This window comes from Eulemur rufifrons, chromosome 8 (genome assembly GCF_041146395.1).
Source record: "Eulemur rufifrons isolate Redbay chromosome 8, OSU_ERuf_1, whole genome shotgun sequence".
In the NCBI taxonomy this organism is placed as follows: Eukaryota; Metazoa; Chordata; class Mammalia; order Primates; family Lemuridae; genus Eulemur; species Eulemur rufifrons.
In genome coordinates this window covers 10289921-10314490 of record NC_090990.1, presented here as the reverse complement: position 1 = coordinate 10314490, position 24570 = coordinate 10289921, and the positions used below count along the sequence as shown (strand labels likewise).

The 24570-nt window shown below is 51.5% G+C and overlaps 1 protein-coding gene across 1 annotated transcript in view; it reads left to right on the top strand.

Moving 5' to 3' along the window:
* Positions 1-14505, top strand: part of PADI2 (peptidyl arginine deiminase 2) — a 45706-nt gene extending 31201 nt beyond the window's left edge. Inside the window, exons 9-16 of the mRNA XM_069477386.1 lie at positions 489-600; positions 1224-1331; positions 4223-4374; positions 6167-6311; positions 7215-7308; positions 9463-9548; positions 11195-11323; positions 12066-14505. Coding sequence (XP_069333487.1) covers positions 489-600; positions 1224-1331; positions 4223-4374; positions 6167-6311; positions 7215-7308; positions 9463-9548; positions 11195-11323; positions 12066-12299 — 1060 coding nt within the window. The 3' untranslated portion in view covers positions 12300-14505. The remainder of the gene's footprint in view (positions 1-488; positions 601-1223; positions 1332-4222; positions 4375-6166; positions 6312-7214; positions 7309-9462; positions 9549-11194; positions 11324-12065) is intronic.
* Positions 14506-24570: the final 10065 nt, after the last annotated feature.

The window sequence follows — 24570 nt, the reverse complement described above, 5'->3', positions numbered from 1 at the left end:
TGCTTAACCCCCGCCCGTGCAGTTGGGCACCTCCTAGGCAGTGGGTATTCAGTTCATCTTATTAAGAAAGCTTTAACTGAACACCTATTAGCAGCTAGGTTCACAGCAAGGTGAGAAGCAAGTGGCTGCAGGTGGATGGCGGGGAGCCCAGAAAGGAACCCCTGAGGTCCGTGGGCCCATCCCGTCCTTGTGCCAGGCAGGGTTCTTTTTTGAAAATCAGGGGATTCAGAGATGTCGGCCTTTAAGGCGGGTGGGGAGAGAGGTCCCCTCCTCATTTTATTTGTTCATGACCTTGACACACACCACACGAGTGGGTGGGCTTCCGGCCCTCGATTCCAGCGGCTTTTACAAAAGTGACCATGAACATAGATGTGGCCTCATCTGCCCAGCGCGGTCCAGAGTTGCCAGGGGCTGTCACCACCTGGGGGAGGCAGCTTGTCCCTCCTCACCCGTCCTCCCGGCCTCCCCCTCTTCCCCACACTTCTCAGCATGAAGGACAATTACCTGTTCCTGAAAGAGGTGAAGAACCTGGTGGAGAAGACCAACTGCGAGCTGAAGGTCTGCTTCCAGTACATCAACCGGGGCGACCGCTGGATCCAGGTGAGCAGCCCGGGCCCTGGGCGGGAAGGACGTGGCGGGGGACCGGGCGAGAGGAGCTGGCTTAGCGGAGACCACCGGCGCCCGCAGCTCCACAGGCGGGAATCACACCCGCACACACGCGCATGCACGCAGCACACCAGGCAGTTCCGTGCTGTGTCGCGTCTTGTAGTAGCAAAAGACTGTAAAAACAGCCTAAATGCCCACCCATGGGGGACCGAGTGACAGCCTTCCCTTGGAGTTCTGTGCAACAGCTGAAAGAACCAAGCCGAGCTATAAACCTGGATACTGAACACGCTCCTGGTTAAGTTGTTGCTCGAAGGAAAATACATCCAGGATGCCGGCATTTATGTTTTTTGAAATGAGGTCCGTACCTGTCAGAAACGTGCTTGTGACGTGCAGAGACTGCCACAGGGGGGTGCACTGCCACCGTCGGCTTGCGGGGAGGACGATGGGGGACCACGAGACAGGGCACGAGGGAGACATGCTCTTCCCTCGGTTCTGCTGTGCGTCCGAGTTGTCCGCCCCGTGGGCAGGGTACCTGTTTGCTCCCAGCCCCTGCCCCGCCCTCTCAGGCTGAGCACGTCCATGGGCCCCTCTGACAGCTCTCCCTGGTGTCCCCACAGGATGAAATTGAGTTTGGCTACATCGAGGCCCCCCACAAAGGCTTCCCCGTGGTGCTGGACTCCCCCCGAGATGGATACCTGAAGGACTTCCCCATGAAGCAGCTCCTGGTGAGACGCTGGGGGCCGCTTGGGGCTGGGGGTGATCCCGGGACTCTTGTCAGGAGACCGGCTGCCCTGGGCCTCTGTTTCCCTCGTCTGCAAAAAACGTCAGTTGCGACAGCGCCCTGAGGCCCTTTCCTGCTCTGATAACTGATGCTTTTACAAAACGTGGAGAGCTTTCTTGTAGGAAATCGGAACTGTGGGGGGCAGGGCGAGACCTGAGTCCAGAGGCCCCATCAGCCAAGTGTGGTGGCTCACGCCTGTAATCCAGCCCTTTGGGAGGCCAAGAGTGGAGGGTCACTTGAGGCCAGGAGTTTGAGACCAGCCTGGGAAACATAGTAAGAACCTGTCTCTACAAAAAAAAAAATTTTTTTTTAATTAGCTGGGTGTGGTAGCAAGACTTTGTCTCTAAAATAAAGAAAGAAACAAACAAACGGTGGAGATAGAGGCTTGACTCCTGCCACTGCCCCACCCCTCCAACTTAAAGCTAAACAAGTTTCAAAGAAGAAAATCAGTTATGTTTTATAGTTATATAGCTATAAAGTTACATGCTATATAGTTTTATAGTTATGTATTATATAGTTATATGGTCATGCAACTGTCAAAAATTGTGGTTCCAACTTCCAAGCTCATCAGGACCTTAAGGCCATGGTTTTCAGGGCGTGTGATTTTTCGTTTTAAAACCATCTGACTCAGCCAGGTGCAGTGGCTCACACCTGTAATTCTAGCACTCTGGGAGGCTGAGGCAGGAGGATGGCTTGAGTCCAGAAGTTTGAGGTTGCTGTGAGCTAGGCTGACGCCACGACACTAGCAAAAAACAAAAAACGTCTGACTCCAATTCCAGAGGACATTCTCACTCCCCTCTTTTGCCCTCCACGACCTACTGAGTGAGGCAGAGCTGAAATCAGTCTCTCTTGGGTCCTCACCCTTCTGCCCTGAACAGGCTGGGAGAGGCTTGGCCAGAGCATGACCCAGAGACTGGGGTAGGTCAGGAGGCTTCCCAAGGTCACATGCAGGACAGCCTCCCTGTTAGATGTCAGGGCTGCTCAGGGGCAACTTGTTGCCAGGTCCACACCTGTTCTTGAGGACATTCACTCACCTGGTCCCCTCATCACACAGAGATGATGGAGCCAATGGTATGAGCCTAAAGCTCTGGAATGTCAGAGGGACCTGGCCTTGAGTCCTATTCCACCCCCTTAGCAGCAGTGTGACCTTGGCAAGCAACTTAACCTCCATAAGCCTCGATTTGTTCATCTGTAAAATGGGGATAGAAATGGTATCAGTCTCGAAGGATTTGCGAAAATTAAAAGCATTCTATAAGGCATCGGTGCCGTGCCTGGTACAATAACCATTACCGGCTGTTGTTATGGTTATCATCCTGTGGCCCTGGACACTGTCCTTGGAGAGCTTACTATCCACTTTCCCCAGTGCCATGAGGGGTAGAGTCAAACAGTGGCCAGCAGCAGGTGCCACAGGCATGAGAACCGAGACCTCCTCGGGTCACCACCCACCTTCAGTGTTCCAGGCTGGCCTGGTTCCGAGCCCCCAGCTGCATTATTCTGGAAGCTTCATGCTTCGTGCCTGCCCACCTGTGCAGTGCTGCAAAGCCCCCGCTGCCCCAGCCTCAGCAAGCCCCCACATCGCCAGCTGGGACCCCCAGGTGAAAAAGCGCCAAGTTGCAGCCGTCTACCCCATGCATGGGGTTCAGCTGTCCCTGGAGCCTCCCAGCTGAGCCAGGACAAGCCACATGCTCCCACTCCACTGGATTTTTCTCAGGCAAGCTTAGTCTCAGCCCCAGAGCAAGCTCCCAAACAAGATCGCTACATTTTTACCCAAAATATTATGAAAGAAACCTTAAAATCCAGTGGGTCAATGGAGTTATGTCCCGTGTGCCACCTCCAGTTTGTTGGAGCTCTGCACTAACAAGGATTCACAGGCTGCTTCTGGGCTCGGTGGGCACGCGTGGTCAGTGGGGAACGGGGCAGGTGGCATGTGTTATCCACGTCTGCCATTCCTGTGTGTATTGGTCAGCTTTCACTAGGTAAGGCGGCAGTGACAAACAGCCCCCAAATCTCAATGGCGGACAACAGCAAAGCTCTGTTTCTTGCGCACATTCCGTGTCGACTGCTGGTTGGTCACATTGCACGCAGTCAGTCCGTGTCGACTGCTGGTTGGTCGTCTGTGGCTCTGCTTCCCTGTGCCCTCCTCATTCTAGAGCCCGGGTGGCAGGAGCAGCCCCACGCTGAGAAATGCCGTTCTCCTAGCACAGGGAGAAAAGAGAGTTGGCAGACACACGCAGTGGCTCTTCTGGCTCCTGCTCGTAACTGGCATGCGTCCCTTCTGCTCATGTTTCATTGGCCACAGCAAGTCACCTGAGACTGACACTGGGCGGGGAAGTACATTGCTTTCACGGGGAGGCACCAGAAGTCATGCAGCAATGGGTCAGCATATGAAATGCTCTGCAAAGGGGGTAGCAAATCTCAGGAATAATAATACAATCTACCACCCTGGCTCGGGTCACCGAATCTGATGCCTCCTTTACAGATGAGGAGACTGAGCGTCAGAGAAACTCAGAGATGAGCAGGCGCGTCCCTGGCACACAGTGAGGACTGACCCTGAAGTCACCCACACGCAGCTGTGTGTGGGAAACAGCGGCACACAGAGACCCAGAGGCACACACACTCACTCTCGTCCTCGTACACACCAAGATGTCACACACTCAGCCTCCCCCTGCCCAGGGCCCTGCCCTTTGGTGGAAACAGGAAGACTGTGGGCCACCCTCCTGGAGACCAAGTGCCAGACCAAAGGGGGTACAAGAGTGGCCCTCAGAGGGCAGCTGGCTGGGGGGCCGAGGACCCTGGCTGCAGAAGACTGATGGCAGGTGTGTGTCCTCTCCCTAGGGCCCAGATTTCGGCTACGTGACCCGGGAGCCCCTCTTTGAGCCCGTCACCAGCCTTGATTCCTTTGGGAACCTGGAGGTCAGTCCCCCAGTGACCGTGAACGGCAAGACATACCCGCTTGGCCGGATCCTCATCGGAAGCAGCTTTCCTCTGTAAGAGAAGCCGGGGCGGGCCGGGGGCAGCGGGAGTGGGGGGGTAACTGTTTCCTTTAGCAGTGGCCTGGACTGCTCAAACACGGAGACAGTGGCTGGGAGAATTTTCCCTTCCTACGACTTTCTGTTAAGATACAGACACTCTTGGAAAGAAAAACAAGTTAGCCTTTACATCTTAGTGTGAATTAGGAAGAAATCTCTTCCCCAAATGGGAGGGTGTATGATGAGATTATAAACCAGGATGGGAAGGGATGGAGGAGTCCAGGCAAGGACTACGGAGAGAGGATGAGTGGGAGCATACCAGCGAATCCTCGGGGGCGCCCATATGTAAAGGAGGCGTGAGAGACATGGCCCTGCCCCGGAAGTGTGAGTCCCTGGCTCCCTGGCCTGTCCACGATACCCCTACTCCCTGCCCAGTTAACCCACCAGCCAATGGAAAGGCAGATTCTTCCTTGTCAGGGCAGTTGCTGGGGAAAGTGTGAACACCTCAGGTTCACAGAAGGGCTGCCAGGAACCTGCACATGGGCATTCAGCCAGGATTTGGTCACCAAGTCCCTCTGAGCCTCATGGGATGCTCTACCTTCTGGGAGGAGGCCACTGGCTCAGACAGTGACCGTTTGCCCACTCTCCCCTCCTCCCTCCACTTGATGGTCACTCACACATTCAGCACCTATTTCCTGAGCACCAGCCAAGTGCCACGCCCTGTGTCAGGCAGGAAGCCCAGCCCCTGCCTTCAGGGAGAGAAGGTCACAGACATGCAAATTCACCCTGATAAAACAGAGAAGTGAATAGCAAAAGAAAGAATGACAGGGAGAGAGTCAGGGGAGCCCAAGGAGGGTTCCTGACCCCTTGGGGAGTTCAGAGAGGGCTTCTTAGAGACAAATATTTATTGAGGACCTGCTTTGAGCCAGGTGCTGTCCTAGGCTCTGGGGATACAGCAGTGACCAGGACAGACAAAGTCCCAGCTCTCAGGGAGTTCACGGTCAGGTAAGGGGAGTGCAGAAAATAAACACGGAAGCAAGTAAATAAGACGATTGTGAGTGCTGCCGTGCACGGAAGAAGACCAAACGGGGCACCCGGGCTGTTGTGGCTTTGAGGAAGGGACTTGGACTTGAGGCTTGGATGCTGAAGAGAAGGAGGCAGCCATGAGAAAATGAGAGGGAAAGAGCATTCCAAACAGGGGGAACAGCAAGGCCAAAGTCCTGCAGTGGTGACAAGCGCAGCAGGTGGCTGGAGCAGACAGAGCAGGAGGAAGGGCCCAGATCAGAAAGGGATTTGTCAACCACCCTAAGGACCTTGAGTTATATTCTGAGGGCACTGGAGAGACTGAAGACCTTGGGCAGTCTAGACGTGAGGAAAGGCTTCCTGGAGGAGGTGTCTCTTGAACTGATTAAAGTGAGTCAAAGTTAATGTAGCAAAGAGCACATGGGCAAGGGCAGATTTGGAGGCATCCTGTGCCCTGGCCCCTCCAGCAGTCCAGACAGGACTCCTGCACACAGAGTATGGCCTCCCATACTCACCGGCACCCCAGGGACTGACCCCTGGGCTCCACACCCTTCACACGGGCAGTGGCTGCAACTAACGCCTCTTTCCCATTAGGCTCAAACCCCTTCCTGCCTGAGCCAGGGTCCCTCTGCCCAGCTCAGGCTCCTTCCTGTGACTCCTCTGCTGATGCTGCCCTGGGTTTGGGCTGGGCTCCAGAGGTCAAACCCATCCTGCAGGCAGGCCTCTGGCCAGGCAGGCACAGAGGGCAGCCTTCCGAAGGGCCGCCTCTTTTCCAACCCTGCTCCAGGTCTGGCGGGCGGCGGATGACCCAGGTGGTGCGCGACTTCCTGAATGCCCAGCAGGTGCAGGCCCCCGTGGAGCTCTACTCGGACTGGCTGACTGTGGGCCACGTGGACGAGTTCATGACCTTCGTCCCCATCCCAGGCACAAAGGTGAGCCAGCCCCCAAGGCCAAGTGAATAGGATAGTGGAGCACCCATGCACTACCAGCCCTTGCCAGCAGAGGGGGATCTAGAGGAACAGGACAACATAGAGGATGAAGGAAGTAGGAAGTAGGCTGAAGCTGGTTTGCATGTGGTTGCTGTGGCAGGTAAATTTTTAACTCAAAAACTCCAAAATATTAGCAACTGCATATGTAGTCAATATAAAAATTATGAATAACAGATTTTATATTCTAAGTCCTCAAAATCCAGTGAGTGGCCACGTAGGTGGCTCACACCTGTAATCCCAGTGCTTTGGCAGGTCAAGGGAGGAAGATCACTTAAGCCCAGGAGTTCAAGGTTACAATGAGCTATGACTGTACCACTGCAGTCCAGCCTGGGTGGCAGAGTGAGACCCTGCCTCAAAATTTAAAAAAACAAACAAATAGGTGAGTACTCAACTCTTAGAGTACATCTTAGTTTGGACTAGCAGTTCCAATAGTCACTAGTCACACAAGGCTGGTGGCTGTAACGCTCTAGAGAGTCACGGGGTATGGGCCTGCAGCTCTGGAAAGAGGGTCTTTCATTTTCTGAAGTGAAAGGAACGGCTCTGTCTTCATATGCTGGAAATTCGGTGCACGTGGCCTGGCTTCTTGGCAACTTGGGGAAGTTCTTCCGTTCTGCCCAAGGGCACCTTTGGCTCTGATCTTTGTTTGACCTGATGGCATTGCTGAGGTGGACGGAGGGTGAGAAATATTTCTCTGAAACAAGGAAAACTCTCCCCAGCAGCCTTTGCCACTCGGCGTGGGAGGCTCGAGACGACGTGCAGGCAGGCTCGGGGTCCCCGGGCAGGACTCCCTCTTGCTCCTTGGCCACTGTCCCTCTGCTGACACTGTCCCTCTGGTCTCTCTCCCAGCAATTTCGGCTGCTCATGGCCAGCACCTCGGCCTGCTACAGGCTCTTCCGAGAGAAGCAGAAGGAGGGCCACGGGGAGGCCATCATGTTCAAAGGTGAGTGGCCACAGGGCCTTGGCCAGGAGCAGTGAGCTGGAGCCCGCCAGAGAGAGCCCCAGGGGGGATGGGGCAGCCAGCTCCACTTCCCTGGGCGTCTGGCCTGCTCCGGAGTTTGTGGTGGGAAGCAGCCCCGGCCTCTTGTGACCCTTGCTGTGATCAGGTGGCCCGTGAGCTGTCCACTGCCCCTCGAGGGCACCGCCAGTGCAGAGCGCTTCCTCCGGACCGAGCGTGTGCTGTAAATGGCACCAGACCGGAGGGGAGCTAAGCGGTTGAAACTGACATGCAGTCTGCACTCAAGGAGCTTGTGTTTCAGAAAGGGAAGTAGAGAAAACAGACACCATGCAGTTCAGGGACAGGAAGAAAAGTGGGCGTCAGCATGCGCTGCGTGGCCAGACAGCACCGCTGCCAGTCCCGGAGAGAGACACGATCTGCTCGGTGTGGACAGCCACATACAGGGCAGACGTAGATGGGGGTGAGGTTTGCATTTGAATTAGTCATGGAAAGAAGGGAAGCTGATCAGGTGGAAACAGCCAGCCAGGCTAGAGGGGCCAGGCCTATTCCTTACGCTTTGTTTTATTGTGATAAAATATTCATACCACATTTATCATTTTAACCACTTGTAAAGTACACTATTCAGGGGCATTAAATACATTTGCAATGTTGACTAACCACCACCATTGTCTATATTCATTAACACTTTTTTCTTAACACATTGACTGCCATGTCAGTTGTATTTAACTCACGCTAGTATTGAGCCTGGGGCCTCATGAAGCAAACCCTGCAGTTGGTTTATGAAAATCTTACTTCTTGATGTTCCTATTGTTGCAATTAATATTGACAATTTAATTCTAAAAACGTGGGTTGGGTTGTATGTAACACGCACACAGAAAACAATAAAAAATAGCAAATTAGAAAGGATCGTTTTGTTTTAATAAAACACCATGGCCCCAGGGGAAAAATTTTTTTTTTCTAATGTGGCAGTCAATGTGTTAAATTACCTTTTGTCGCTTTTCAGACTGGTGTCCCCAGTGTATCTCATGCCGAAAGCCCACATTCCAAGGCTGGTTGAGACTTACATAACTGCCCTCCAGAGCCAAACACGGTGTTCCTGACTGTCACTGGTGTCTGGGACAGACAAGACCAACGTCACACCACTGTCCTTTTGTAATTCCCCACCAATTGGAAGTTTTTTCTTGGATTAGCAAGCATGAGTCTTGCCTTTTTGGAGGTTTCCTTTCTATATTAGACATACCCCAGAAGCCACCATAGGCTATAGGAACCATTATTTTTGTATCAATACGGGCAAGCGGTGGTGTGGACACAGCCCAGGCACAGGGTCTGGAGAGCCCCAGTATCTTTGCCGCTGTCAAGCCACGAGCCCGGAAGTGCAGTGGACCAGCAGGCTCTTCCGAGGACAGGGGAAAAAATAATAATGCTAGGCTAAGAGCATAGGCTCTGGAATCAGACTGCCTGATCTGCACGCCGGCTCTGCCACTTGCTGGATATGAGGCCCTGGACAAGTCACCCACCCTCTCTGTGCCTCAGCTTCCTCATCTCTCAGGGTGGTGACTGCCTCATAAAAATGTGGGGAGGATTCATGCGTTGACCCGTGTAAAGTGTTTAGAAGAGGACCTGCCACGCAGTGGGTGCTCACTGAGCGTCAGGAATTGCTAGTCAGTCCAGAAGCCACGTGAGCCATCATGCGGCACAGGAGGGAGACACAGTCACTCCAGGGCAGAGGCCTTGCCGAGGCAGGTCTGAAAATGGGACAGGTGACACCTCTGGGCACATTGCTTCTGCCACACTCACGCTGCTCAGCTGCTCGTCCTCAGGAGCAGGCTCCAGGTGGGAGAACCAGGTGGCTACTTGTGCTCTCCCCAGCCCCACTGGCCAGAGAGCACACAAGGCAGCTGCTGTCCCTTTCCTGGCTCAGGTGACATGGCCGACCCTGGAGAAGGGAGTGTGTGCTGCCCACCGTGGGCAGAGGGGGCCTGATTTCCCCTGGGGCTGCCGTCCTGTGCCCCAGCCTGGCCCCAGCCCCATCTCCCCAATCCCAGCCGAGTGGTTAGCCCAGGGGCTGGGGGCCCGTGGCAGAGGGGTACCCAGCCTGGGTGTCTAAACTGACTGCCCCCTGTCCTCTGCCCCCCACAGGCCTGGGTGGGATGAGCAGCAAGCGAATCACCATCAACAAGATTCTGTCCAACGAGAGCCTCGTGCAGGAGAACCAGTACTTCCAGGTGAGGGCAGGCCTGGGGTCCGGCTGGGGCGGGGGCTGCTGGGCCAGAGGGCCCCTGGGAAGGGCGAGGTTCACAGCCTCACATGCTCGGGGCTTCCGTGGAGAATGGCCAAGGGCTCCGGGGGTTCCTGACCCGGAGCACATCAGCACAGGGAAAGGCTCGACCAGCATTAGGTCAACTTCCTTGCTTTGCTCCTGGGCTAGAGCTCGAGGGCAAAGGAGTGACAAAGGCGGGATGTGCAGGTCAGCAGAGACCAGAAGCAAACAGGAGACGGGGAAGGAAGGCATACCGGGCAGTGCCAAAGAGCCAAGATCTCCGTCAGACGAGAGCCCGTAATGTTTGGGGAAGACATGCCCATTTGAAAGATGTTGAAAGCTACAGACTTGCTCTCCAGAAAAATGCGTATATGAACATATGCCCTGGGCCTTGATTAGTTTTAGGAGATCACAGATCCCTGCTTCTGAGTCCCTAGGTCTCGAAGATTGCATCCAGATGTAGAAACCAGTCATATTTTTAAGAATGAAGTCTCTATATATTTGCATGGGCATACTTTACAGGACGAAGTTTTAAAAAAATTAGAAAGCAGAAAACTCACTTCAAACTGGTTTACACAAAAAGGCATGAGTGGCTTATATAAGTGGAAAGTCCAGCAGTGGTGTGGATTTCAGGGCTCCAACTCCATTTCTCTGCACTTATTGGTCTCTGCAGGTACCCTCGTGGTTAGAGCATGGTTGCAACAATTCAAGACCTTATATCTACCCAGCACACTATCCTCAAAGAGAAAAGCCTTATATGCCCCCAACAATTGACCAAGAGCTTGCAGCTCACTGATTGGGCCAACCTGAACCAATTACTGTGGCCCCAGGAATTCCACATTGATTGGATTAATCCTGGGTTACTGCCCATCCCTGAGCCAATCACTGGGGCAAGGAGGTAGAAGCAAGAGTCTACTAGTTCCCACCTTTCCCCTGGAGGTGGGGGGTGGGACGCCGTGGGGACAGAGGGTAGAATGGATGCCGCAGAGACAATGCAAGGCACACCAAAGTTCACAGAGTGCCTCACTGCCTATTTGGAAGTTGACTTTATTATAACTCTCCCCTCCATGGTCATTTCTTGGCATCAGATAGATCTGGGTCACATAGTGGCCCCCACTTTTGGCTGTAGGGCTGTGGGCAACTCACTAAGGTTGTCTTAGATTCCCTCATCCCTAAAGAGGGGATAATAGTAGTGGGCAATACATCACAGGGCTGAAGCTTAAATAAGTAATCTACATGAAGCACTTAGAACAGTGCCAAGCACTGTGCTTATCAGCTTTTGTTATCACCAGAAGCATCATCAGTGTTATTCTCACCCATGGGGTGGCCTGAGGAGTCACTGAGATGCTGTGTGGGGAGCACGGAGCACAGGCTCTGGCTCTAGGGAGTGCTCCATAAGTGACAGCTGCTGCTATTATTTCTGTGATCTTCCTTGGCCCGGTTGTTGTTATCTCTGCTTCCCCGATTCCCAGTGGAGGGGGCCTGGGAGCAGTGGCAGAGGTGCCAGCTGGATGCTGGGGCCCTGGCCTGGTGCTACAGATGGGGTGGGGTTGGCAAGGTGGCAGGTGTGTGTCCCCTAACCTGTAGCCGTTCCCCTTTCCTCCCACCCAGCGCTGCTTGGACTGGAACCGCGACATCCTCAAGAAGGAGCTGGGACTGACAGAGAATGACATCATTGACCTGCCCGCTCTGTTCAAGATGGACGAGGGCCGCCAGGCCAGACCCTTCTTCCCAAACATGGTGAGGCCCTCCAGCCCCTGACCCTTACCCGCGCCAGGTAGGGGACAGCTGGATCCAGAAGGGCCCGTTGGCTGAGGCTGTCCAATCAGGAGGCCCAGGTCCCAGTCCTGGCTGAGCCGCTGTGTGGCCTCACCCCAGGCACTTGCCCTCTCTGGGCCTCCGCTTCTGCCTCCTAGGGGTGACATGCTTGTCCTAGCTGCCTCACTGGAGTAGCGGGAATCCTTCTCCTTAGCAGATAGGAAAGTGCTTTGCAAAAGGACAAAAGTCCTTTATGTACAGGAGGGATTCTTGTTACATACAGGGGAGTCTTCCGAGAGAGAGAAAGAGGGTAGAACATCACACACATACACAGGAAAACATACATATACATGTGCACACACATATATACACACACACGCCAATGCATATACACGTACCCACATGTGTGTGTGCATTCATACATGCATGTGAATGTACACCCTGATGCAGGCACACATAGCCGTGTGTGCATACATGTACACACACATGTGCATGCTTTTGCACACACATACGTGCAGAGGCTGACTGCCTGCTTTTCCACTCCAGCTCTGCCATGTATGAGTTGCTCAGCCGCCCCTGCCTCTGTTTCCTTATCTATAAAGAGGGGATAATCACAGTGCGTACTTCAGAGGGTTGCTGTGCGGGTTCAGCGAGCTTGGAACGGAGCCGGGCACCTAGTAGGTACTCACTAGATGGAGCTGTCGCCCCCGCGATCCCCTCACAGGTGAACATGATCGTGCTGGACAAGGACCTGGGCATCCCCAAGCCGTTCGGGCCCCAGGTGGAGGACGAGTGCTGCCTGGAGACACACGTGCGCGCCCTGCTGGAGCCCCTGGGCCTCTGCTGCACCTTCATCGACGACATCTCGGCCTACCACAAGTTTCTGGGGGAAGTGCACTGCGGCACCAACGTGCGCAGGAAGCCCTTCGCCTTCAAGTGGTGGCACATGGTGCCGTGACCTGCAGGGCCCTGGCGCTTCCCTCCCTCCCGGAGTTCTCCAGACCCCTCGTGCCCAGAGCCTTTCTGCCCCATGGGGAGCCTGAGGGAAGTGGGGTGGGACTTGGAGAATCTGTGCCTTGCCCTCCCTGAGAAGGGCCTCAGTGTCCACCGAAGCCATCCCCAGGGAGCCTCAACTGTGTCCTTCCTGAGAATAGCTGGGCCGGTGTCTGTGTAGCCCTGGCATGAGAAACAAAGCACAACACAACCTACCCTGGACCCAAACCATTCCCCGAAGAGCTCTTAGTCTCTAGCCTAACACTGAGTGTGGGGAGAAGGGAAGGAGATTCTGGGGTGGCCAGTTCTTCCAGCACCCCGACGTTCAAGACAGAACATATGAAAAGGACCCTGGGACCCCAGACGTGCTTTGACCTGCCATTGTCATTTCCCATCCACCTCCCTCGGGGCTCTAGGTGGCCGCTCCCAATTATTCATTCCTCACCAGCCTGTCTCTGTGCCATGTAGGCACCACTGGCTAGCGCTCCCCACTCCCTGAGGGTCCAATCATTTACTTTAGAACCTTCCCTGGAAATAGATTTCGTCAGAGCAGCCTTCTCATTTGCGAGATGCTTTTGTCACCTTCTTCATGGGTGCAGGCTCCCCACATCCATGCGGGTTTCTCCCCAGACCAGCATCCCTGTGGCCTGAGAGTGCAGTGTGTAAGGATGCCCCGGGCCAGCTGTAGCCACCTTCTCTGGCCTGGTCCTCCAGTCTCTGCCAGTCCCCCACCTCCCTCCTCCCACCACCTCGACTTCCTTCCATCCCCGATGCCGTCTCTCCAGGCAGCTAGGCAAGAACTTCTTCACCACCAGCCAGATTCAGATTGTCCCCAGGACATAATAAATGACCTGTCCCTCCTCCCCAGACATCAGATCCCCCACATAAGGACCTGCCCTGCCCTCCAGCCCAACAGCCAGTTCAGGGCCAGCTGCCGGCCTCAGAGATGGTTTGATTATCCCGTTGAAATTCACCCGTGCATTTGCCAAAGACCCTCTCATTCGGACATATCTGGATCTGTTCCCTGGCTCCAACTGAAAAGACTCAGTTTCCATTTTAAAAAGTGCCTTTAAGGCCAGGAGAATGTATAAATTATAATTCCACTTTGAAGGTTAAAAAGAACCAGTTTATAACCAATGAAAAGGTTATAAATTTATATTTTGGAGGGAATAGGATTTTCATTTTGGATTATTTCGTTCAGCCATTCAACAAACATTTGTTGCCTGCCTACTAAGCGCCAGGCATAGTGTTGGGCTCTGCGAATACAGTGGTCACTAGCAAACTGGACCCGGTCCCTCCCTGCATGGAATCAGTCGGTTCCCAACATGCAAAGCTCATATTTTAACGGCCAGCATCTGCCCCTTCCGTGATGTGCTCTTTAGATATGCCAGTCCACCATATTCAGGAACTGCACAGGGCACAAAGCTTCCCGCAAGCCACTGTCTTGGTGAAATGGGAGGGGAGGTCTTCTTTAAACAGACCCCTTTCCCATCCAACTGGGCCAGTAGCACCCAAGAGATCAGTCCCCAAAAACCTTCAGAAGCTGTTGTCCCCCCTCTGGGGACAGTGGCTCCTGCCTTTGGAGGCCAAAGCCCCAGATCTTCTCTCCTGCCCTAGAGCTGCAAACACCAAGTGCCTCTTTGAGGGTGTTTATCTGGAGACTTAGAGTTTGTCATGTGTGTGTGTTTGGTTATTGTGGGTTTATGGGCTTTCTTTCATTTTTTTCTAATCTTTATTAGGGGAAGTGAGTGCCCCGCGTGTGGAGACAGTGTGTCTTTGTAGATTTTTCTAAAGCTCTCCCCATCGATAGGTCAGTAATTTCTGATGTTTCTGGAGCCCCCAGGACTCAGACACCCGCTCCCATCTCAGTTGCCCACCCAGTGTGACGACCCTCGGTGTGGACATGCCCCTGTGGACTCATCGCTCTTCCCCACCCCCGCTTTCTATAAATGTAGGCCTAGAACACACGTCTGTGTTGCAAAACTCAGCTAGGTTCCTGTTTCCATCCTTATTTGGACATATTTTGTGTAAGAGGGCAGGGGGTGTCGTGAAGATGGCAAGAAGCAGAACACAGTTTCAGCTTTCTGGAAAAGAGGCCGTGATGGAAATCAAAGGTGTGGGGAAGAGCCCAACTAAAGAGCAATAAAAAATAATGGTCCAAGGGGAAGTCAAGTGGCTGTTGGTGTGATGTTCTTTGCTGCTTCATAGACGTGGCCAGGGGTGAGGCAGGCCACACGTGGGCCCTCCTCTGATCCTGCAGCCCCTGCTGTCCCGGGTTCAGGGTCTGGGCTCTCAGCAAGGGTATCTCTAGGGTTTGGAATCCCATACAAACTCAGTGGCCACCACCCAAGGTCAAGACCAATACCCACAATAAAGTCTAACTGTTTGTCTGGTGGGGTTCTCCAAAAGCAGACCCTGAGATGAGCATTTGGGAACAAGTGATTTATTAGGAAAGTTCCTCCAGGAGAAGCCAGCATGGGAACTGAGGGAGCAGGACAGGGAAGGGAAAGAAGCCAAACAAGGGTGTGATTTCAGGTGAACCCTCAGCCTGATCCCTGGAGAGCTCCGGAGCATAAACGGCACCGCAGAGCTATCCGTGTGGAGGCTGAGCCCTGCTACACCTGCACCAGTCAGTCCTCGGCTCTGGGGACTCTGGCTCTCTGAATGGGCAAGGAGGCATCAGTAGCCCACAGGCAACCACCTGAGGAAGATCACAGCTGTGGTTAGGAACAAAGTCACAGGAGCTGGGAAAAGCTCCACAGAAAAGGATCTGGGCAGGGCACCAACAGTGTCTACTGCTCTGAGTGATATCGTGTTCTTTCAACGTGGAATTGTTACACATAGGTATCTGTGATTTGACCTATGGTATTATACGAAAATCCATACAACATAGCCATGATCTAACAGGGTCTTTGTGAACAAACTCCTGAGGCCCTAAAATGGAGCCACCTGGTTAGTGGCTGAGCCTAGAAACTGCTGTGGGTTACACCTGGGACCCTTCTCACTCCTCAGCCCCATCTTGGGCTTCTGCACTGACGTCTTGGTGCAACTTTCTTAAGGGGCTATTGCAAAATGGAAATCACTGGTTCTCTTACTCCTAGGCTTAACCCATGCGTCCAGCCCCCTGAGATCACTCTTCCCTTTCATACCCAACTGATGTGGCCCAAACCACAGCAAGGCCGATCTTTAATAGGTTTCCTGATCCATCTATTTCTGTGACTCCCCAAGGGATGCTGGTGTGCTAAACAAACTCATTCTGGCGATGTTTCTGCATCTTGGCCACTCAGCCACCTTGGAGTTGCTGAAGGTCACCCTGAGACTTCTAGAACAGCACTTTCCAATAAAAATATAATATGAGCCACATACATAATTTTAAATTCCCTAATAGCCACATTTAAAAAGTAAAAAGTGATAGGTGAGGTGGCTCACACTTGTAATCCCAGTGCTTTGGGAGACCAAAGTGGAAGGATCACTTGAGGGCAGGAGTTCAAGACCAGCCTGGGCAACATAGCAAGACCCCATTTCTACATAAAATAAAAAAGTTAGCTGGGCATGGTGGCATGTGCCTGTAGGCCCAGCTACTTGGGAGGCTGAGGCAGGAGGATCTCTTGAGCTCAGGAGTCAGATTGCAGTGTGCTATGATCACACCACCACCCTCCAGCCTGGGTGACAGAGCAAAACCCTGTCTCTAAATAAATAAATGTAAAAAGCATGTGAAATTAATTTTAATAATATATTTTCTTTAGCCCAATATACCCAAATTATGATTTCAACATGTAATCAAAATTTTAATAAGATATTTTACATTCTATTTTTTTGGTTATAAGTCTTTGAAATCTGATGTGCATTTTATACTCATATTGTATCTGTTCAGACTATCCACATTTTAAGTGCTCACTAGCCGCAAGTGGCTACCATATTGAAAGGCATTGTTCTAGAATCCTCTCTGCCAGACGGGGCCCCATTTGTGCATATAGGTACATTCCTTAAATCCCCAGAGTCCAGCTTTAACGAATGCAATGGTTAATAAAAGTTTATTATAATACGGAAAAAAGAAACAAAATATACGTTGGCCCTTGCTGGCCCTGGCGTGCAGACCCGTGCCCCTCCAGAGCACCCCCTTGCCGGAACCATGGCTGCCTCCATGTCACCAGGACCTGCCTCTCTCTGCAAGGGGAGTGCCTCTGGTCAGGTCCCCTCCACCCCCCGCAACCCTGTCAAGATGGGAACCCGTGGAAAGGGTCAACATAACTCCCTCACCTTTGCCCTCCTTCCCCTCACTGTTCCTGTGGTCTCAGCTCGAGTCTGCATTTTCGTGGGAGACGGTGGAGTCCCAGGGGAGAGGAGCAGGCCTGCTCCTTGTCTCAGCTTCCTCATTCCAGGAGGGATCTGAGCTCTACCTTGGCACAGCCAAAAGCCTGTGGAAGGGGGGGTCTCTCCCCCTGAAACAAAAAGCAACCAGGGATGAATTCTGCCTCCCCGGTGGGATTTATGCAGGATCTTCACCCAAGTGGCATCAGGTCCAAGGGATTAATGGCAAAGTTACTGGGAACTAAATATAGCGAGTGACACCAAATGGCAGCATGTAGGATCTCTTTCCCAGCTGGACAACCGCAGAAGGGACACGCCCAGGCAGCCGCTCAGCTCCGCAGCCTCTCTCAGGCCTGGCTGCCATGAGAAATCGGCTCTGTGGCCTGTGCTTCACTCTGCCTCCCCCTGGCCAGCCCAGCTCTTTTTCAGCCCTAATCTTTGAGACGTGAAGGATCACCTCTACGCAAACTGCCGGGTTCGGCCCAACCCAGCTTTTTTGTCAGCCCCTCACCCTGTACGAGCTGGAGTCCACTTTCTCACCGTCCTGGGTACACCCAGGATGGCTCTAACAGTCCCTGACCAGCACGCCAAGGCCCCATTCACGTGCTACCATGCTACCGAAGCGTGGAGATACTGTCAACCTTTAAAAGATATCTTTTGTTTTCCTCCTCATGGCAATTCCTGGCACAGAGTGTTCGGCAAATGTGTTTTGAATGAAAGAATGAAACGTCTGTTCAGCTAGGCAATGGAAACAGAAAAATCAGCCCAACCTTTTCTTAAACACTGACTGCATGCCTGCCAGGTCTAACTATAAGCAATGTCATTGCGAAGGTCAAACGTTCAAATAGAGGTGATTTTGTATGGTTCAGCCTGATATTTTGTAGTCATCACCTCATCTCGTTCTTGAAACAAAACTGTCATCCCCACCTTACAGATGAAGGAAACTGAGGCTCAGAAGGAGGAAGTGACTTGCTCTAGGTTATACATAATAGCAGAACCAGGACTCACACCCAGGTGTCTGACTCCAGAGCCCACCCACTGAGCTCTTGCTCTTTTTTTTTTTTTTTTTAAGACAGAGTCTCAGTCTGTGGTCCCGGCTAGAGTGCCGTGGCGTCAGCCTAGCTCACAGCAACCTCAAATTCCTGGGCTCAAGCGATCCTGCCTCCTGCCTTGGCCTCCCAGGTCGCTGGGACTACAGGCACACCCCATGACTCCCGGCTGATTCGCACGCCTGCTCTTGACTACATTTAGGAAACAGCTTTCTAATCCAAGTTCGGTGAGTTGTCATCCTTTCATTCACAAATGTTACCTTTGCACCAGTCATTTTTTTTAGCATGCCAGGTGTCCTATTAGAATCTTATCAACAAGAAAACGCCTGTATCTTCAAGCAAGATGTCTGGAGATTATGGGATTTCTACAGACTCCTCAAAGGCAATAAAGCCCACAATGAAATGACCTCTCCATAGCTCGGAAGGTGCCCTCTCTGGTCTCCAGCCCAGAGTAAGACAGCACCTCTAAATCATAAAAGGCAAATTATATTCATTCACCTATCCACTCATTCTTCCTTCCATTAACATTTGCTAAGCATCTACTGTGTGTAAAGCTAGACTGTTCCTATAATTTTTCATCTAAACCAGGACAAATCTGAGAGCTCAAGGGGGCCTATGAATAATTCCACCAGGACAACAGGTGAATCCAGAACTATACTTGGCAAACTAGGATGTCCGTTCTCCCTGGAAAACTCTATGCATAAGACATGATCTCATCCCTCAAGGAGCTGACAGCTGAGTCAGGGAGACAGACAGGGGAGCAGAGAGGCAGACTGATGCAGTAGGCACGTCATAAACATGTGTTGACTGGAGGAATGAATGAGGTACAAAAAGCTACAGAATCATGCACACACACACAAATCTTTCCTGGTGGAAGAGTGACCAAGGATGGCCTTGGTGTTCATTTGGGCTAGGATGAGTGACTATTGAATGAATGTAGGAATGAATGATTGGGCAGAGAGGGGAGGAGAGGCTGCCCAGCTGAGTAGAGACACACAGGGGTGTAAGTATGTAAAATGTTTGGGAAATGGTGACCATAGCGAGTGGCTAAAATATAGACTGCAGTCCTGCTGGAAATACTGTTCGGTAGGGATGAGGGTATGCAGGTGGCAGGGCAGGTGGTTAGACATGCAGGTGGCAGGGCAGGTGATAGGGGTATGTGGTCAACGGCCGAGAGTCAGGACCAATAAAAACAGAGAAAAGAAACCACAACAGCAAAAACTTGAGAGGTTAGGAACTTTTCCCGACCAGGAGCACGCACAGAAGCTAGGAGCTTATGACAGAAGGTAACCTTTCCCTCATTAACATAGTCAAACTCACACCCTCTAGCACAGTGACAGTTCCAGAGCCAGCCATACAAGGACAGAAAATGGGAGGGTACCTGATTCTGGAATCTCCACCCACTTCCCCCAAAAAGACATGAATATTCCCCCCCTAGCTTAACATATTATTAGGGATTAGCATAAAGGACCACCCTCACCCTGGGATAATGCTGTTCCTTATTGGAGCAGTCTACTCTCTACTGACTTTGAGAGTGTACTATGCTTTCTATACTTTGTCTTTGAACTCTGGGTCTTCTCCACTCACAGGGACAGAACTGCTCCTCTCTCCCTGGAACTTACTTTTGCTTTGCAATAAAAGCTGCTGGTGTGGAAGTGCTTTGTGTTTGTCATCACTCCATTGCACCCACCCCACTTGCGATTCTTCCAAGCGAGGAGCCAAAGAACCAGGACAACTCTCCCTAACCACACCTGACATTACTAGGGTTTGAGCACTGGAAATTCTCTGAAGGTTTGGGGCAGCTGCCGTCACTGATCAATCCTGTATTTTAGAAAGCTGGTGGTAATATGTATGTCTTTACTGCTATTAGGCTAATAGGAAAAACATTTTTAAGAAACTGCTTGAGGAATGGTCACACTATGGTATATCCTTAAATTTTACAGCACATAAGATGAAATAGATCTATGTGCACTAACATGGAAAGATCTCTAAGACACAGCATTTGATGAGAAATTGGCAGGTTGCAGAACATGCATATTACCATTTGTATTAAAAAAAAAAAAAGAACAGCAAGCAAAGCCATGCGTTTCTGTAGAAACATACATATGTATATGCAGGCAAAGAAAAAGATCTGGAAGCAATCCCATGAAACTGACAATAGCAATCACCCCTGGGAAAGGAAGTGTGACTGAGGGGATTTAAACTTTATCTATATCGCTAGAAATTATTACATAGTGAGAATTTAATTACACATGTATGGTATTTTTGAATAATTTTTAAAGCTGCCCAAAATTCTTGGCATCTTATTCATGTGAAGTCTTCCCATCCTGATTAGCATAATTTATTCCCCCTAATAATGCAAGGTTGTCTTTCTTTCCCCCAGCTGGGCTTCCCACCACCAGTTTAAGATTGATAGCTCCTCCCAGATACTAATTCATTTAATCCTCCTCCCTGCAAGGTGACTCTGATTTTCGCCCCCTTCCCCCCTGTTTTACTCACTAGGAAACCAATGCACAGAGAGGTTAAGTTATTTGCTCAAGGTCACAGAGTAACTGGCTGATATAACAAGGTATGAGCCCCCAAAAGCCTGCACACTTAACCATTCCACCTCCCTGCCTCCCTGAAAGGTCAAATTGCCTTCAACATTCTGCACCTCTCTGCTTGTTTTGCTTGCAGTCGTCTGACATCTAGCCACTACAATTATTAATCCTATTTACCGCTGTACCTTTTTGCATTTCATTTGCATGGCTCTGTCTCTGACAGAGAGCGGTGCTCAAAATCCAGATGCAGCTGGAAAGGGAGTTGCTGTGTTTACAAAGTACACACCCACCCACACCCGGAGGACCAAAGTAACTGCTAATTGGAGCGCATGCTGGTGAGGTGGCAGGTACACGGAACAAGGCAGAGGTGAGCAGGGTGGGTGAGCTCTGAATGTACGTGTGTGTGTGGTGCTGTAGGGCCCAGCAGCACGACAGTCCCCAAAGGGCCTTGGGCCGCTTGCTAAGTCCCTGCAGCAGCTGAGCTGACTTCAGCTGTGTGAATCGCAGCCCCATCTGGAGTGGGGGTGGCGCATGACTTTTTGCTCCGGGAGTTCCATAGAGGCTGCTCTTGAAATTGGAGAAGCCTGTAGCATATCATTGTCCTCATCCCACTCAAAGAGAATATTTTGAGAAGTCTAATTATAAGGTGGGGCTTGCGTGGGCCGAGGGAAGAGGGTTTAGATAAGCCCTCTCCACCGGCGGGTTGGCACGGTCTGCGAGGGAGCCCTGGGCACGTCTGTGGGGCGAGGGCGCCCTCTGCAGGTGGCCCCGAGTGGCTGCAACCACCGTGTTCCCAAAGGCTGACCTCCTGCTGCGTGACCTGGCGCCAGCGGTTGACCCTGTCTGAGGTTCAGCTGCCTCAACTGTAAATGAAGAACAATAATCTCTACCTTGTGGGGTTGCTGTAACTATTAGAGAGAGAAAATGTGCACAGGGCCTGGTACACCACAGTCCTCCAAATGCGGCAGGTACAAGCAGCAGCAGCCCCGTCATCCCCGTGGTCAGCGTGAACCGTGGTACCAATGACCATCGAGTGACCCGGCACAGGAGCGAAGGGCTTCTCAGAGCGACAAGTGGCAGGGTTGGGTGGGGGCCAGATGGCTGGCTGACATTTTGATTTGCCAACTATGTCTATTGCCATTCTGGGAGACTGATTTTACCTCTTCTTGTCCCTAGAGCCTAGCGTTGCCTGATTGCTCAGCTCTCTAGAAGAAAAATGCCCTGGCCAGGGAGCTGAGGGGAACTCGGAGGAGTGCAGGTGTTTGCACATCTCTCAGTGGTGGAGGGCCTGCTTGTGTTGACCCACAGAAGCGGCTCCTTCTGCCACTGAAGGGAGAGGAGGAGGCTTTGTCGCTTGCTGTGATTCAGCCCAGAGCCTCTCTGTGGGGGTCACCACTCCTCCCCTGTAGGTCAGAGGTCTAGGCCAGGTGGAGGCCTGGGCTGAAAGAGTTGACTGACCTTCCCTCCTCCCGCCTCCTCCAGTCCTGCCCACCCAGGCTCTCTCCCTACTTCCTCTCTGGTCCCCCAAAATGCAACCAACCCCTTGATGTACCCTAAAAGTTCTCTGATGCTAATAACTACAGGGAAACAAACAGTAGTTAGCGAGACTAAGATACAATGGAAAAGTTACCAACAACAAAAAAAAAATAGTAAAAGGAAGAGTAGTCTCTGGTTTCCACCAGGATAAAAAGAAACAGGGGCCAGACATGGTGGCTCACACCTGTAATCCCAGCACTCTGGGAGGCTGAGGCGGGAGGATCGCTTGAGTCCAGGACTTCAAGACCAGCCTGAGCAAAAATGAGAACCTGTCTCCATTTATTTAGATAAATGTTATTTGTTTTGATCACCAAGTTTTTTGTCTCTCTGAAATTTTGTGCCTAATGTGAGTGCCTCACTTCCCTCGCCCCAGTCTTGGCTCTGAAAATTGATGCTGCCTGAGTCCTCCCTCCTCTCCTAACTACCACCCTACCCCAGCTCTTCTTTCACCTTCTGTGAGAAACAGGGACAGCTCATCCTCCATTTTTATTTATTCCTTCATTCAAACGACCAACAAAGACTGCACACCTACTGTTTCCTAGGTCCCGTGCCAAGCACTTTAGAAACAAAGTTGAATTCATTTATTCATTAAATATTTATTGGCCACCTCCTATGGTTGCTGTGCCAGGCTCTGGGAATACAACAGACAGAAATAGTTCTTGACCTCTGGCATGGGTGGTTCTGACAATAAATATATTCATGAAGAATTAAAAAAAAATTTGCAGATAGCAATAAGTTCTATGACAAAAAATAAAATGGGGTGAATGGGCCAAGCCCTCAAAATGCCCACAGTCTGGGGAGGCAGATATATAAGTGGGTAATTGTTAAACTAAGTGTTGTGCCCACTAGTGGCACACGCAGAGGATATTTTGGTGGGGTGGCCAAGGAACGATTTCCTAAGGGAGGAGAGAGTGGCAGCTGGATCTGCAAATCGGCCATGTGACGGAGGAGGAAAGGACACTTCAGATCCAAGACATGGATGTGAGCAAAGGTGTGAAGATGGGAACAAGGTAGGGAACAGAGAGTGCTGTATCACAGGGACAGATGAGACTAGAGGGGCCCATGGGTGGCCCTGGAGGCTGCAGTGGGAGTTGGTGGTTGACTGGATATGGAGGGGGGGATGACTCAAGGACGCACCAGGTTACTAGCTTGGGGACCAGGTAGATGGTGGTGCCAATGAGAGCAGAAGTATAAACTCTTCAGGTGAGATGTACAGTCTGGGACAGATTGGAACACCCAGATGGAGATGCCCACAGTCAGCTGGGTAAAGGGAAGAGATCAGCTGAGAAATGGAAGAAAGGAACAGCCCATTGGTCAAAGGCAAGTGGAATCCTGAATTTTAGATGAGAAGGCCCCAGAGGGATCAGTTAGGGTGAAGTGGGTTTTTCTCAGGGGCACATAAACCTCCCAGGGAATGAAATCATGTGATATTTCCTCCTAAATCCAATCTTCCTCAGCCTCCTGGCTTGGGGGAAACTTAGGTGGCCCTAAGTTACAAGACACCAGAATATAGTTGATTGTACAAATGGCAGTTGATACGACATAATGACTTTTGGTTTTAATTTTTAATTGGGGACAAGATTTCCAGCTCTTGGGGAAGAAAGAGCGCCTAAAGCAAAGTTCCCACCCAAGCCCACTCTGCTTTCCCACTATCCAAAGACTGAGAGTCTGTAAAATGGGAAGTTTTTCCAACCCAAAATGTCATTATGAGGACTAAATGAGACTATTTATGTAAACACATTTGTAAGTGATGAGGCTCAGTATAAACACAAAGTGTCTAGCAGACTGTCTAGTGAAAGGCAGTATGTCACTCTCTACACAAATGGAAGCAAACAAACCAAAAAACCTAGAGTCTTATCATGAGGACACCTTGGGAAAATATGTCAGGAGCGGGCCATGAAAATCTCTAAGCCCTTCTGCAGCTGTGCCTATCTGGAATCCCAAAGTTCAGGGCGGAGGTACGGCCGCCCAGGAATTTATTTCTCCATAACTTTGAGCTCCCCAAATCCCCATGAAGCCCAGGAATGATGTGACTGCAGGGCACGTGGGCCCATTGGCACCAAGAGCCCCTCCATAAATCAAGGTCTCACTTCTGCTGGCCCCAGACTGCTTTTTCCAAGGTGACCTGAGTAAAGTAAAAGGGTAGTCGCTTATCTATGGGTGACATCTGCCTTTGAGATGAAAGAACCCTGAAAAAGCCAAGAGGACCAATTCTCAATATGTCACTTGGAGGGAGAGGACACTCTTCCTTCAGCTCAAAAGACAATTCAATCAGGAGGAATAAGCAGGAGAGTGACAGTCTTCCCATGATATCAGCCAATTTGGGTGGCCCAAGAGGCCCCTGGGGGCAGACTGGAGAAGCCCTATTCCAGTGCTGAGTCAACCCCAGTGAAAAGTCAAGGTGACTTCAGCCTTGTCACCAGTTACCTGCAAGGCAACCATATGAATCACAGCATCTTAAATCAGCTGGCCCAGCACCCTAATCGTTAAGGCAAGGAAACTATAGACCAGAGATGAGGAGTTGACTTGTCCAAGGTCATGCAGCATTGAAGAGAAGATTTAAGGTAAGACTCAGGGGTCCAGGCCTCAATACACACCTCCTCTAAAGAGGCCACAGCCGAGGACCCCAGAAACTTAGCCCATCCAACCAATTTGTCTGGCCACCTTCATTTTCCCAGTAGCATCTAAATAGGCTGTGAGTGTGGAAACCAATGGCCACAAAATGTCAAAAACAAGCAGGCAGAAAGGGAAAAACATGCCTCCTAGGAAAAACCGGGGACCTGCAAAGTTAACAACCTCT